This window comes from Astyanax mexicanus, chromosome 10 (assembly GCF_023375975.1).
Source record: "Astyanax mexicanus isolate ESR-SI-001 chromosome 10, AstMex3_surface, whole genome shotgun sequence".
Classification (NCBI taxonomy): Eukaryota; Metazoa; Chordata; class Actinopteri; order Characiformes; family Acestrorhamphidae; genus Astyanax; species Astyanax mexicanus.
In genome coordinates, this window is record NC_064417.1 from 8,003,014 (window position 1) to 8,019,743 (window position 16,730).

A 16,730-nucleotide genomic window follows, 5' to 3' on the forward strand; every position below is an offset into this window, starting at 1 on the left:
TAAGCAGTTCATCTTGGTTTGATGGCTTGTGATCATTCATTATCCTCTTGATTATATTCCAGAGGTTTAACTGTACAGAGCTGTAACTTATATATACATACTTAAACATCTTAAGTTCTTCTCATGCTTTCATTTTAAAATAGCTTTTGATTCAATTAATCTACTCGCTGCTGTTAATCAATTAAACGTTTGAGTGAATATTTCAGGATTTTTTACTTTGACTACATACACAAACAGAAAATAGATAAAAAATATATTTTAATTGTTGTTTTTAGTGGCTTTAATAGTAATATAATAAAAAAAAACACTTTGACTTATATGTCAACCTGCCCCATCGATTCAGTAAAAGGAGTCGGTTCAAATGAACGATTCTCTAGCAGTTCGTTCTTCGCTAGCAGCCGGAGCGGGCTGTGTTAGTGTGTGTGGACCTACCGGCCAAATCCTGCGTGTCTAACCAGCCGCTTTAACCTGAACCATGGTGCAGCTAGTAGGACCTCTCAGCAAAGAGCTCGCTGACTCGGTTTCGTCCTGTAAGATCCTGGTAGTGGGAGCTGGAGGAATCGGCTGCGAGCTGCTGAAAAATCTCGTCCTGACCGGCTTCAAAAACATTGAAGTGGTAGGTTAAGAGAGAGGAGCCAGCGGCTCGCCTCCTTCCCTCCGCTGCCTCTCTTTGTGCTCAGGGCCTCCCTCACTCAAACCAGAGCTGTTTAAAGTCGGAGCACACGCCTGTACGACTCTTTAGCAGCCTTTTAAAGCGACTGCTTTTCATAAAAGATCAGCAGCTGTTGTAGTTTTTATATATTTATTTTATTAAATTAGCTAAGCTTGTGTTGAATGTGCTGCTCACTATTCTGGCGCCATGCTTTGTGTTGAATTAACTAGCTAACGTTAGCTAGCTAACTATGCTAAGCTAAACTAAAGCCGCTTTATTAAGTGCAATAAATGCCTTAAACAAATGTTAATGCAAAAATAACATTTTGAATTGTGATTTCTTTTGAACGACTCAGTTTAAAGTGTTAAACTAGCCTCCTAAAGTCTCTGTACAGAGTGAATATTCGCCCTGTCTGTTGCTGGTTAGCAGCTGCAGTGTTAGCCTAGCTAAGTTAGCTGTTAGCTTAGCTAACTAGCGTTAGTAAGTTAAACAGCCAGGATGCTCAGTGAGTGATTCAAGCCTCTGCTGATTTATTTAGTTATTAAAACAGGAAGTTAAATAGCTGCATGTGTTGTTTAAACTCTGTTTTTATGCAGGTTATTTATGCACGCCGTGTTTGTTTACACGTTTTAGTGCCGGTCATTTTTCTGTTTAAAAAAGAAGAAGGGGGGAGAGCAGATGTGATGATGAAGTCCACAGGTTGTGATGACGATCTTCATAGCTAAAGCTAGGGTTTCTCCAGTGACGTTGTGCTCACTTTTGTTTTCTCAGTGTTTGCCATGCTTCTTCTGTTTTTAATTATCTCAAGCTCAGTTCACATAGAGAAAGAATAAGGATGGACAGCAGTATTACCCATAAAAAATACCATTACAAATACACATCACAAAATCACATTCAGAAGCCAGCTAGCCATCTTCCTCACACAATAATATATTTTATATATTATATATTTCTCACACATTTCAATGCTTTATAAAATACAATAAGCATATTTTTCCTGTATGTCAATATAGGATTTTGCCTTCAAATATCTAAACCTACAGAAACAGTCTAATATTTGGACACACCTTCTCATTCAAAGTGAGGATGTAGTAAAAGTAAAAAAATCCTAAAATATTCACGTCAAACTTTTGATTGAAAAGCCCCAGGATTTTTGTTAATTTCCTGCCTGATATTACACCCTTACATCTTGAGGATTTCTATTCAAGCATTCTTGTTTGATAATAAACATGACTGAAAATCATAATTGTAATTATAACAGAAAATATAGGAAAATAGTCATAGTAAATCTGCAACTGTCAAAATATAATGAATAAAATCATAAAATTGTCTCTTTCCTAATTTTGTTTTTAAATCAATACAAATCCTGAATAAAAATCAACCAGTTCATGTCCAGTTCAAACCTTTTGTTTCATTATGACTGTCTAGTTTTTACATCTGCTTTTAAACCTGCAAGTGTCCTGTAGGAGATTGCAAAGCCTTCAATTTCTTGGTGTGTAAATAACTAATTTTACTGCAGAGAATAAGGGTTTTGTATCACCTACACCTGTAGCCAGTATACTGGTTAAGGCATGGTAATAGATAAATTTTTGAGTCCAGTAGCGAGTGGACTTATTAAATCAAAAGCCGTTCTGAAATTAATGATGAATGAATTTATCCTATAGGTAACACTTGGTCTTCCTTTCCTGGGGTGGTCCTGATAAGAGCCAGTTTCATCCTAATGTTTTTGATTATCTTTGCTAATGCCTTTTGAGGTTACTTTTTAAAGTTCCTGAATTTTTTCAGATTGACTGATTGATTTTTTTGTACTTAGTTGAGTAGTTCTTGCCATAATATGGATTAGAACATTTCTCAATAGGGCTGTTCAGTGTATATCAACCTTCAACCCATTTAGAGCACAAGAAATTCAATTAAGTAACTCTTGACAAGTTCAGCACAGCTGTTAACTGAAAGCCATTCCAGGTGAAAAAAGCTAACTGAGAAAATGCCAAAATCTGCAAATCTGTCATCTAAGCAAGAAGTGCTACTTTGAAGAATCTAAAATCTAAAACATATCCTGATTTTTTTGAACATTGTTTTGTTTACTAAATAATTCCAGATGTTTTTCTTAATTCTTCAATAGAATATTTCTTAAGTTTAGTAGACATCCCACCTGAAATACAATTTCAGAATGCTTTCAGTAGACTTCACAATTTAGGGATGCTCAACTTACTCTGATGTATCATCTTTTACAATGAAACTGGAATAGTTTTGATTACTTTATTACAATCTTTACCTGATGAACTACAATCATATTTTACACAAGTTCTCATACTTTGTTTAAAGAATCTGTACAGAATTTGTTTAGAGCAGGAACTTGAGAAAGGACCAGTGAAAGGAACCAGGAATAAACATAAGAGCATGAGGAAAAACCAAGAAAGGGAGGAACCACTTAGAGGAAACGAGCACAGAGCATGAGTACATAAATACGACAAGGTAACGTGAAAGATTAAATTGAGGCACTGCCTTCATACAGAGGAAAGATCAGTGATAATCCAGTGACTGAAGCTCAGTCTGTCAGTAAAATGTCAGCTAGAAGTAGGTCTGCCAGTTAATGGATGTTTTTAGGGTGTTGGCAGAGACTTTTTTTTCCAGTCAGAAGTCTAAAATCTCTTTCTCTGTTCTTGTTTCTGTCTGTGCTGATATAGATCGACCTGGACACGATTGATGTCAGCAACCTCAACAGGCAGTTCCTCTTTCAGAAGAAGCATGTGGGCAAGTCCAAAGCACAGGTACAGCTCTATTAACCTGCTGAGATACCTTCTTTACTGTTTATTTTATGTGTTCAGACTGTAGAGTGGTAACAATAACATGCTGCTTGATTCTGTTTCAGGTTGCCAAAGAAAGTGTTCTTCGCTTCTGTCCATCTGCCAATATAACAGCCTACCATGACAGCATCATGAAGTAAGTATATTTTGCTTATCTGTGTGTCACTGAAGGTTACAAGTAGTTAGTTATTAGTAAAATTAAGTTTGGTCAGGAAACAGCTAATTTATAGAGCAAATATTTTATTTGGTGTATATAGTATATGCCTAGAGCTGGATAATAGGGCAAAAATGTATATCACAATATATTTCTTAATTTCGGTCGATGCATGACAATTCTGATACGGATATGAACAGTACAAAAGCTACGACCTTGGGGTACGTAATCATTCACTTATAGAGCTGAGGGATCTGATTTTTTTTTTTATTAAAAATGTTTATATTTCATTTTTGTTGCACATCTTCCAATTAAACAGGATTTTTTTACACACTCTGTAACAAAATGTACAGGTGCGTATTTATTCTTCAAGCACTGATCTCAGTACACTTATTGTTGATAGAATGAGAGAATTTATCACGATACGCTACATTATTGATATATTGTCCAGCTCTATGTATTAGCAGTGTAACGTTATGTGTATATAATTGTAGTTTAAATAGTTAAAGTAATGGTGTTGTTTTTGTTCTTAATAAAGCATCATGCTCAGTGTTTGTTTATTCCAACAAGATCCAAAAGCTGAAGCCTCTTATGATGACATTAGGAGAGAACCTTTGTTTAAACATTTAATAAAAGTGCCCCGTTCCAATGTTCCATCCCAAAAAGCAAAACATGCCTATAATAATGTTCCATTGTTATTATGAAGTTAATAAGTAAGGCTATACAGAATGCCCAGCTTCTTTATTTTTTTTTTCACCAACCATACCGAAAACATACCTAATTGTGGGGTTTATACCGAGGTGTAAACGGAATCGTAAATTTTCTGTACCGTTACACCTTTAGTACATGTATCGCAAGGTGCAGTTTTGCAACAATCACGTTTTTGCTCTTTAAGACAAATTTGAGAATTTATTTTTAATATTACAATGTATATGTAAGACATTTTTTCACTTCCTTGTAGCCCAGACTACAATGTGGAATTCTTCAGAAGTTTCCAGCTGGTCATGAATGCCCTGGATAACAGAGGTTTGCAGATTTTTAGAACCTTTTTTCTGAACCATGCTACACTTCTTTTACATTGCACACTTGATTCCTAGTTAAATGACACTTATTGCTGTTGTTTATCCCACCCAGCGGCCCGCAATCATGTGAACAGGATGTGTTTGGCTGCTGATATTCCTCTAATCGAGAGTGGTACAGCAGGATACCTCGGCCAGGTCACTGTGATCAAGAAGGTAAGACACACCCATGTTTTTCATGAATATTCATGTTGTCAGTGTCTCTGCTAAATGTTTTTTAGTTTTTATTTATCTTTGTTGTTGTTGTTGTTATACATATTGACTGAAAAAATGGTCCAGCAACATTATACTGTGCATAAGCTTGTCAATAATGAATGAATGAATGAATGAATGAATTATTTTATTAATGATTATAATGGATTCATTTATAAGAATGAAGATTTTAGTATAAGGGCATGCATGTTTATCTGATTTATATTTCTGCTATATTTTACCTGGTATTAGTAAGTTTTAATAACTGAAAGATATATTCCATCGTTTGCTATCATTGATGTTGAATTAAAATAATTTTAGCCTGTGTTTGCTTAGTATGGGACCATGTATATAAACATTGATGTGCCTTCCACCCACTAAGACCAACTAACTTTTTTTCTATTTGGACCAAAGGTCACACATGCGCATCGAAAACTTGTGAATTATTGAAACCTTTTTTTTCCATCCACAGGGAGTGACAGAGTGCTACGAGTGCCAACCTAAACCCACACAGAAGACCTTCCCTGGCTGCACTATACGCAATACCCCGTCTGAACCCATCCACTGCATTGTGTGGGCCAAATACCTCTTTAAGTAGGTGTTTAGTTTAGTGTTTATTTTATTTAAAGGGATCTCGTTTGAGGCTTTAGGGTACTTATAAATTCAGGTGCAAAAACATAGCAAGATAAAGAAGGATGAGGGGAGAAATAAAGGCCCAATCTCTACCCTCCTGTTTTGCATGTGCATGGGGTGTAGTGTAGGGTGTCCAGATTCTTGTTAGGCTGGAGGGGTAGCGGGAAATGTTAGGGCTACATGGCCCCTCAAACAGGTTTTCAAAGACAAACTCCAACCAGAGAGCTAAGTATCACTGGCAAGATGGGGGCACAAGCGACCAAAAAAAAAAAAAAAAAAAACACAAATTTGGGCATTTCCTTGTTAAACATTTTGATAACCACTATATTACCATAGTTTATTTAATGTGTAGTTTCAATGCCATTTTATGGTGTTTTCTGTTTAACAAGCATAAACAATGGCTAGTAGTTTGTCTCAATCGTTAGCTAGCTAATTCTCCAGTTTCTCCTTAGATAGATGCAACAGAAGGCAAAAGCTGCAGCATTTAAAGGGGAATAGGAAAAATAAAAGTTAATAAAAGCTAATTTCAGCTTCCCATCACAGAGTAATTAAAGAATGGATAATAATAATAAATTGCTGCCCCATCTGCACCCCTAGGTTGCTTAACTGTAGCACTCCACCTCTACAAATCTGTACTTGAAGGGTTGTCCTAATTCTAAGGGTGAGGATTTTAACCCCTTCCCCTTGGAACAGAGTTACACTTGAAAACAAGGTGTACGGGTACAAATGAGAAATGGGATTGGGCCATAGTCTATGACTAAGGTTGGCTTAATTCCTGCCCAGTAAAGTGTGACTGCATGAAAAACAGGGCTGTGTATAAATGCTGCTTGTTAGGAGAGAAATTTTCTTTTTATTTGACTTTGGTTCGTATCCTGACTGATACATGTGTATCACTGACTATATTGTTATGCTGTGTTTTTTAGTCAGCTTTTTGGAGAAGAGGATGCAGATCAGGAGGTGTCCCCAGACACGGCTGACCCTGAGGCTGCATGTGAGTGGATAAAGGAGTTATTTTCACAGAAATAGCCTAGATTGAGAGGTATTTTGGTTTTATGATGGCTGTAGGCCACAGGATAGCCTCTTTATCAAGTAGCACTAAGCTGTCTAGACTAGACAAATTTTTCATAGCTGCAAATTTATTCACCTAAACATTACAGAACTATTATAGAAGATGACGAGGTTATTTTCAGGAGATTCAACATTACTCAAATACGTCTTAAAAAGTAACTACACTCCAATATGTTTTTACGTTAATAACTGAAATGTGTTGATCTGTAATAAAAAAAAAATACCGGCCCTGCTAACAATGCTTAAAATAAGTCAATATTTTGATTAAAAGCTTACTTAGTCCAAATAAAAAAGTATGTTATTTATTATTTTATGTATACATTTTTCATTAATATTTTCAGGTTTAGGGCTTTTATTTTGGCGGGTTTTCTATCAGCAACCTGGCGAAGCTAACTGTTTTCGAGCTGAATTAATGGCTGAAGTTTGATAACAGATGTTGGACAGCACTGTTCTGGTTACATTAGAAAGTTCTGGAGTTTGATATGATGTGTGGATTATTGCTTTAATTTATTCCTGTCTTTGGTGATTGACCTCAGAACACCAGAATGCCGTTAGCGGATCAATGCTAGCTGACAGCCAAACTCAGCAGTAAGGATTGGAGCTTGTTAGCTTGGATGTTAACTGTATTTTGAGATTAATTAATTGCTGATGTTTGATATTAGAATGATTTTACTTTGCTGTCTAGATATGGTAGATATCTAGACACCCCCACCATGATAGTTCATAAAGGATAGTTATTAGTGTCAGGCTGTAGAAGCTACACACACACTACAGATTTATGCTGAATTAAATTAACTGAAATTAATGTTGTTATACTATAACATCTAAACACACTTCTATTTATGCTGGATTAAAGCTCTGAGTTTTATGTAAGCTTTTCAATTTCCATTACACAGAGGACAGTAGGCTGGTTATTTGATAACATTTTTGTTTTTGTGTTTTAGGGAATCCTGAAGACACAGCCGCACGAGCTACAGCCTCTGATCAGGATGGAGATATCAAACGTGTTTCTACCAAAGACTGGGCTCGCTCCACAGGCTATGACCCTGTCAAACTCTTCAACAAGGTGAGTAGTGGGTTCATTTTGTGTGTTAATACATGTGCTTAGTGTTGATTTATTTTTGTTTTGTTTGTCTTGTTGAAATATATAATTATGATGATTATTTAATTGTTCTGTTGCAGCTCTTCAAAGATGACATCATGTATTTGTTGACTATGGATAAACTGTGGAAGAAGAGGAAAGCCCCAGTACCCCTGGACTGGGCTGAAATGCTGCAACTTGGTGAGGATCCTGCTTTTCTACTTTGCAGCAATCACTCATCTAATCCTCAGAATTTTCTGGACTGGCGAGAATTTTTTCGGTCTTGCTTCCTACACGTAGGAGGGCGCTGATATGCTGCCCTCTTGATAAAGTGAATCAGGATGCATGCTCTTTAAGTGATTTGGCATAGCAGCAGTTGTGCATCTTTCTCTCCTGTAAAATCCCTTCCTGTATCCCAAACTACACATATTTACAGTTTACCAATTTAATTACAATGCCACATTTAATAAATACACTTCTAATGGTAGTGCACTATTTTCTTGCACTGTTATTGTAGCAATGTGTGGTTTGGGACACAGACCCTTTTTAGTGGATGCCACCATCTTTGCAGTGTGCCAGTGCCTATTATGCAAATCAGTGTATTTTTGTAATTGATCACATCAGTTAGAGTACCATTCAAAAGTCTGGAAACACTTTCTAAATTAACACTTTAATACTGAAGTCATGCAGACTATGGAAGCACACATAAGGAATCATGTAGTAACATAAAAGTGTTAAACAAACAAATGCTGTGAAGCATTTAGGCGCTTTTACCTGGGGTGTTGTTAACTTGTGTTTTCTGAGGCTAGTAACTCTAAGGAACGTATTCTGTGCAACAGAGGTAATTCTGACACCTTACTGGGATGGTTTTGATGAGAACCAGTTTCATCTTAATGTTTTGATGGTCTTTACTGCACTTGATGATGATACTTTTAAAGTTCTTGAGGTTTTTTGGAGTGACGGAACTTTAAGTAATTAGTTGAGTAGTTCTTTCCATAATATGGATTAGGGCATTACTTAAATATAGCTTTTCACTGTATACCAACTCTATCTCTTCACAACTTTACAACCGATGCTCCTAAACACATTAAGAGAACAAGAAATTCAAGTAATTCACTTTTAACCAGTTCAGCACAGCTGACTACCTAATAAAGCTGACTGAGAAAATGGCAAGATGTGTGAAGCTTTCTTCTATGAAAGAGATGCGTAAAATTTAAACTAAAATATAAAACCTTACGGTTTAACACTTTTTTTTTTTGTTTACTTTTGGTTACTTAGATTTTTTTTGCATCGTTTAAATGACTTAAGTATTATTCTACAATGCAAAACATTTTAAAATGATGGGAAAAACAATGAAAAAAAAGTTTAAGGTCCAAACTTTTGACTGGAACTCTCTAACCCCAGCCCTAGTTCTCAATTCTGGTCTGGTTCTCAACTTGGTAGCTCAGTTTTGGGAAGGCTATTAGGTGGATAATAATATGGCTCATGTGGCTCAAACTAAAATTGATTTGTATAATAGTAAAACCTCAAATTATTTCCAGATATTGATTAAGGGAGTGAGACCTTTTTGTTCTGTACAACTTAATATTAAGTTACTACCAGGCTGATGATCTGTTTTTCTGTGTGTGTGTTTTTTTGTGTTATTAGCAAACCCACAGGATGAGGGGTGTGGAACAGGGCTGAAAGATCAGCAGGTGCTTAATGTAGGTGGATACTCCAGGCTGTTTCAGCACAGTGTGGAGACCCTCCGATCCCAGCTGGCAGACAAAGGGGATGGAGCTGAACTTGTCTGGGACAAGGTATAGTCTTGTGTTTCTTAAAAAAAAAAAAAAAGGGAACCCACAAAAAAAAAAAAACCCACAAAGTGGAGTTTTTATGAACAAGAACAAGGCTAGGCTGCATTGTTGGTGCTATATTTTATTGTATGCAGTCTGAGGAAAAATTCTAACCGATTATTGTAAAATATTTTGCTTGCTTATTGGATTGTTCTTATACATTAATTTTTCCGCTGTCTTTGCTTGCCAGGATGATCCTCCAGCCATGGACTTTGTGACTGCAGCAGCTAACCTGCGCATGCATATCTTCAGCATGAACATGAAAAGCCGCTTTGACGTCAAATGTAAGTGTGTGTGTGTGTGGCGAGGAAACTGTTGCCGCTGTCTGTTTTGGTAATGTTTAACTCTGAGTTAATATTTACCTATTTAAAATGGTTCATTGGGCCAGACTTAATCCAGTCAAGTCTGTTTAAAAATGTGGAACAGCCATCTTATAAATGAATCTGTTGTAGCTGTAATTTTTATATCATTTATGTTGTTGCCTCTATAATAACAATAGGTCTCATTAGGTTAATAATAAATAAACTAAATATAAAAAATGAATGAATTAATTAATTTTTATTTATTTATTGGCTATTATCTGTAACCTTTACTATTACTGTTGCTCATGTATACGTACTTATTAAGTTTACATACATATGCATTCACATACATGTGCTTACACATTCACAGTTTTTTTTTTTTTGGTTTTTTTTTTTTTTTTTTTAGTTATTTATTATTATTAGTTATTATTTTTTTTTAGTTTATTGTATGTTTTTTCTGTGGAAATATGTGTTTCATGTTACATTCATTTTTAGAATATTATGAAATTGTTATTTACAGTAGGTTGAGGCTTTATTTAAATCTATATGTTTTTATATGTATATATGTTCTATGGTTTTTGGCTTCGTTTTTTTGTTTTGTCAGTAATATGAAGTGTACAAATCAAACTGAACCATTTTTTATAACTATACATTAACTATAGCTTAATCTGTGTCTCTGTGTTTGTGTGTGTCTGCTGCTTCCAACTTCAGCCATGGCTGGAAACATCATCCCTGCCATCGCCACCACTAATGCTGTCATTGCCGGTCTGATCGTGCTTGAGGCACTAAAAGTTCTGAACTCGGACATCCAGCAGTGCCGCACGGTGAGAGAAAAGCACATTAAAGCTCCAGTTAAAAGCCACTAGTGATCTTCTTTTTTTTTTGCTATTTTTATTCAGTGATACACCTGCAGCTAGGTAAAATCAGGACACAAAATAGGACACACAAGTCTTCAGGACTCTAACTGAGGGCAACTGATGTGGACATGAGTTATATCCTGTCTGTTTTGTTGTTACAGATTTTCCTGAATAAGCAGCCGAACCCCAGGAAGAAGCTGCTGGTCCCGTGTGCCCTTGACCGACCCAATCCCAACTGCTATGTCTGTGCCAGCAAACCTGAAGTAACGGTCAAACTCAACGTGCATAAAACCATTGTACAGGCTCTACAAGATAAAGTAAGAAATCCGTGCATCTGTGAAAGTGTACAATTTTAAAATGAGATTCAGAAATGTGAACAGTTAACTAGTTATATTTTGATATTTTTGGGATCATAAAATTTTAGTATATGGCCAGAGTATAGCTTGACTTTTACTTATTACAGCTTAAACCTAGGTTTCTGCTTTATTTACAATAACGTATCTAATTTAACCTCATTAATAGACCCACACATTTATCACCTATTATAGCTCTCAATTAAATTCAGAAACATTAAAATATTTAATTTAAAACTACTTCGTAATATGATAATACAGTAGTCTGCCAATAAATAATTTTAAATACAGAAAAAAATCACAAAATATTGTTAAGTAATAACACCAATAATATAAATATAATTTAATTTTACCAAACTAACACGGATTCCTTTTTTATATTTAAATACCCACTTTATTAACACCTAAGAAAATCTGATCAGTGGTCAAATGGTTGCAAATGGTTGATTTTAATGTTTTTGTTAGTTTCAAGTAAATGAGAAGTCTTGTTTCCATTAATACAGTTAGTAACAAGTTATCATTCTTTAAGAAGCACAGGCTAGTACAAAATAAGATTTTACAAAAACCTTTTTTAATAATGCAGAATATTGCTATCGTTGCTGTATTGCTATTATTATCGTTATCATCAAAAGACACAAATTATCGATATATTGTATTGGTTGAGGGGGTTGTGTTTTCGACTTTGAGTAGGGGAGTGCTTGGCAGGTCAGCACTAATACATTGCTGATATGTGTGTTAGACTATTAAAAGAATGTGTTTAATTTTATTGACCCCTCTGTTTTTTGTTTGTTTGTTTGTTTGTTTTTGTCAGATATTGAAGGAAAAGTTTGGCATGGTGGCCCCTGATGTGCAGATAGAAGATGGAAAGGGTACGATCCTCATCTCTTCAGAGGAAGGAGAGACAGAAGGTGAGACTGCAGTTCACCAGAATCTGTGTAAAGATTCACCTAAATGATGTGTAAAGCAGCACCACATATTGTACCTTAAATTTATAGTTTTTTTACAATACTAAAATCTTTCATATTTTTTCTTTGTTTAGTTTAGTTTAGTTTTCTTTAAAAGGCCCTGGCAGTGTACCTTAACATTTGTACAATGGATTTTGTATTATTTCCGGTTATTGACCAAACCTAAATACTTAAATGACAAAAAATAAAAGAAAGGAAATGCGGGTGTTGTAAAATTATTGTCCAGTAGTGTAATTTGTCTGCAATTTGTTTATATTTATCTTCTCCTAGAGCAGGTGGGGGTCTGTGTGAAAAAAAAACCCTGTAGAAAATCTTTTCTGTTATTGGTTTGCAGCAAACAACGGCAAGATGCTGTCAGATTTTGGGATTCGGAACGGCAGCCGCCTTCAAGCTGATGATTTCCTCCAGGATTACACTCTCCTGGTTAATGTACTGCACAGGTAAGGGACTGTTTCTTGTAAATCTTCTTTGTAATCTTTAAATAAATAAATGACTATTTCTTATGCATGTGCATCAGTGAGGAACTGCCAAAGGATGTAGAGTTTGAAGTTGTTGGGGACGCCCCTGACAAAGCTCCACCCTCTAAAGCACCAGAGGAGGAGAAGAGCATCACCAATGGCAACAAAGACTCCGCCCAGCCCTCTACCTCATCTAAAGGTATAGTTTCATATTTTAGTTACAAACTTACGTACACAACTAAAAATCAGATCAGAAATGCAGCTTTTCCCAGGGTTTTGCAGTTTGTTGCTGTCAACCTTACATGGTCCTGGAAAACCCTCTGTGGCATACAGCTGTTTACTCAGCTACTCAATCAGGAAGGGCCTGATCATAAACAGGGTTGGGTGTGTTGAATGGGATAAACACTAATATGTGCAGGACAGGTGGTCCTCCAAGACAAGGGTTGGAAAACATAAGGCTTAAAAATGCCTGTAGCAAAGAACAGTCCAAAGTTCAAACTACTTCAGATTTTATTGCCATCCACCTGTCCACCATTTGCATACTCTAGCAGATCCTCCAGTTAAATACCACTTAGTACCACACCTACAGAAGCTCTTTTTAATATTATTTTTATTTGTGCTGGTTGGGAACTGCAATTATTGAGTCACCAGACCACCAGTCAACACCACTACTATTCATAATGCAGCTCATAGTTGATGGTGGACTATTTAGGAGGGAAAACAAAACACAGATTGATTTATTGCAATGGTGGCATCCTGTTACAATACCACAGTGGTACTGACTAAGCTCTTTAGAGACACCCATTATTTCACTAATGTGTGTAATGCAGACTGCATGGCTAGGTGTTTGAAAGAAGACCTAAAATTTATATTAAGCAAAAAAGATAAAGAGGAGTTTCCCAATACTTATGCTCTTTTAGTGTAGAACTGGCAAAGTGTCACCATGGGCAGGTTTTTTTTACTATTGTCCACTGTCAATGTAAATAGGCCTGTCACAATAACTAATTTTAGGCCAATATATTGTCCCAGAAAATAAAACTATTTTGAGAGTATTTTAAAGTATACATAATATTAGAATGAAAGAGACACTAGACAAGGTCACAGATATAGACATTTAAGAGACACAAGACAATAGTGCAATATAAGAATGTACCAGTTGGATATGATGGGATGCTTAAGAGGGAATGACAGTAATTTAAATGAACATCTTTTCTTTTCTCCCCCTTCCCCTCTTTTACCCCCAGCTGTGGTTGAAGAAGATGACCTCCTCATCGTGGACTCTGATGAAGAACCGTCCTCCAGCACTGCAGATGTTTCCACAGAGACCAGCAGCCTAAAGAGGAAGCACCAGGACGCAGAAACGGGTGAAGCCGCGTCCAAGCGCAAACGCCTTGACCAGCAGTCTGCAGACGACGATGATGACATCATCGCTCTAGACTAGCGTCCTCTAGCCTTCTCTCCCTCAAGAGGGGCTTCTGTTATTTTTGTGATACTGTTCCCATTACCAAGCATATGTAAATATATCTGTACAAAAACTGCTGAGAGCTGGATGGATGTCTCTACTTCTTCTTCTTGTATATATTTTGTCCTCTTCAGAGCAAAACAAACAGATTCTGGGGGTGTGGTCAACATGGACTGTTTTTAGGAGGCTAAAGAGCTTCCTGAACTTTGTATTTTTTTTACAACAGCGAACACATCATGGATATTTTGGCTGAATTGAATACGCGGTGCATTTCATCTTCATGGTTATGGAAAAAAAAATGTTCCATATATTTATTGTGTTTTTGTAAACTTCTATAAAACCAGTAAGGCGGGCAGTCATTTCACAGTATACAATTCATTTATCAAAAAAAAAAAAAAAAAAATTCAATTCCATCCGTTCAGCAAGTTTATCTTAAACAAACAAAAAAATATGTAATCTTTTTTTTTTAAATACATTTTGAAGGCATTCATGTGTTCTTTATTCTCTTAAAACAACATTGCTAAGCTTGAATCATCCAATTGTTTACACATGTACTTTATTCAGCACACCACATCCTCCCATTTAGCTGTTTATTAATTTCAATCGTTTTAACTGAATCAGAGTAATCTGATCAAATCTGCTGGGATTAGAAATTGCCTCAACCAAACAGGAAGACACCTGAAAGAACAGATAATGATGAATGAAGAACACTGTGCTCTGGCTGTGACTTGACCTTGCGTAAAGGCGTTATCGTAATTGCACTGAGGGCTTCTTGTACGTGCTCAAGGCAAGTCTTATTGATGAATGAAAACACCCTGTTTTTCTGAACATGTGGGCTAATGTTTATGTCGTGAGGTCAAGAGTCCAGCCTTCAGTGTGTCAACAATGTAAGGGTTCATCTAAGTGCTCGGTTGGCTGTTGCCTATTACCTAGTTGGCACGTCCATGGCTGATGATGTCAGATAAGATGTTTGTTGTCTTTCCTTCTTTTATGCCCTTGTATGAAGAACATTATAATGAATGAATTCAGTGTAAAATATGAGGACGGAAAGGGTGCTTTTTCAACAGTTGTACTGGTGTGTTTTATCACATGTTTACAGTGTTTGTAATTAAAGGCTGAGAGCCTCTGTTTATATTTTTGTTGCATCAAGCAACAGTTAACTTTCCCTTGGGCGTTGGAAGGTTTGAATGGCCATGCTTTGTTTCAGCACTGCTTCATGTCAGGTTTTAGGATCTTACACAAAAGATATAAAGATATAATAAATGTTCAAGTTTCATAGCATTGTAATACACTTATAGTAATTAGATATAATAATATAGTATTATATCATTTGGTACATTGGTTACTATGCCTTAAATAAAAAAAAACAGACAGACATTAATAGTATTAGATAATAAATAAATTACATAATATCATTTAAAAAAAAAAAAGTCCCTGCCCAGTCAACATTCTCATGTGAGGCTAACATAGGTGGGACTCTGTTTGGCTTTCCAAATTAACCTCCACCTTTATCACAATTCTAGCTACTGCCTAGACTGGTCTCTTCACTGACATCCATATGTTGGGCTCACACACACTATATTGCCCAAGGTATCTGCTTGCCTGCATAGCATTAGGTGATATAAGGTTTGGATGAAGCTGTTCAGCCATGGAAACTCATTCCATGAATTCTCTAGCTCTATCATTCTTGAGACAATCTAAAGGCTGCGTAAAGTTTGGAGGTCTGTACAGATCAACTCTGCAGAAAGTTAGTGGCCTCTGCACACTATACTCCTCATCTTCTCTGACGTTACTGTCGTTTCCAGATGCTTCTGCTTTGTTTTAATATCAATGACAGTTGACTGGAATTTTTAGTAGTGAGGAAATTTTACAACTGGACTGTTTATAGAAGCAGTCTGCATGTCTTAGGTGCTTGGTTTTATACACCTGTGGCCATGGAAGTGAATGGAACCTGATGTAAATTATTTGGATGGGTCAGCGAATATTTTTGGCCATATAGTGTCAAACCAATGGACTAAAATTTCCCAGTCCCAGTTGGGCTTACAATACAGGCCACACAAGCTTGTAACCTGGGTTAGCATTTACATTATTACAGAAACCCTGCATTAATGTTGAGTGTGTTTACAAGCTACAGCTCTGGAAAAAAATCCAGATGATCACAAGCCATCAAACCAAGCTGAACTGCTTGAACTTTTGCACTAGGAGTGCAGGCATAACGTTATCCAAAAGCAGTGTGTAAGACTGGTGAAGGAGAACATGCCAAGATGCATCAAAACTGTGAAAAAAATATTCAAATATTGATTTCTGAGCTCTTAAACCTTTATGAATATGAACTTCAGTTGTTCTATACAGATAAATCTAACATATATATAACTCTATACAGATTTGTGCATTTGTCTCAGATCAGGGAGGGACAGTAGGTGAAATAACCGGTCACTAAAGGGGGTAAACGACTGAAACGTGCAGAACGGGGGTCTTTAGGACCAGGATTTAGAAAACAAGCGATGGACCTGCGTAAGCAGATCTTCATGGTGACGCCCCTGTAACCCAGAGCGCTGATTGGTTTACACTCCTGGACCCCTTCCCCCTCCCTCTCTAACAGCTCCCTCTCTTAACTGCTCACTTCAGATACAGGATTAGGATGAGAATGTCTGCTGGCTTTGTCCCCCAAATTAGAATAAAATCTAATGTTTTAATTATTCTCTGTCAAATTCTGATAAACATACAGTCAAAAACCAAGTTTAAATGAAATTTTAAAGGAATGTTCGAGAGAACAAGCTAGATTATGTTATGGACTGCTGCGGGCCTTGTTCCGATATGAGTATAGTGCCC

General features: G+C 36.4%; 1 protein-coding gene across 1 annotated transcript; it reads left to right on the top strand.

Moving 5' to 3' along the window:
- The first annotated feature begins 377 nt into the window (after positions 1-377).
- On the top strand, positions 378-15,063 carry uba2 (ubiquitin-like modifier activating enzyme 2). The gene is made up of 17 exons (XM_007237976.4): positions 378-616; positions 3,340-3,423; positions 3,525-3,595; positions 4,575-4,639; positions 4,748-4,848; positions 5,357-5,478; positions 6,441-6,508; positions 7,530-7,651; positions 7,768-7,867; positions 9,314-9,465; positions 9,692-9,785; positions 10,515-10,627; positions 10,822-10,977; positions 11,825-11,921; positions 12,313-12,418; positions 12,496-12,635; positions 13,681-15,063. Exons 1-17 carry the CDS (start codon positions 476-478, stop codon positions 13,875-13,877), a joined length of 1,929 nt encoding a protein of 642 aa, XP_007238038.3. The 5' UTR covers positions 378-475; the 3' UTR covers positions 13,878-15,063.
- The last annotated feature ends 1,667 nt before the right edge of the window (positions 15,064-16,730 follow it).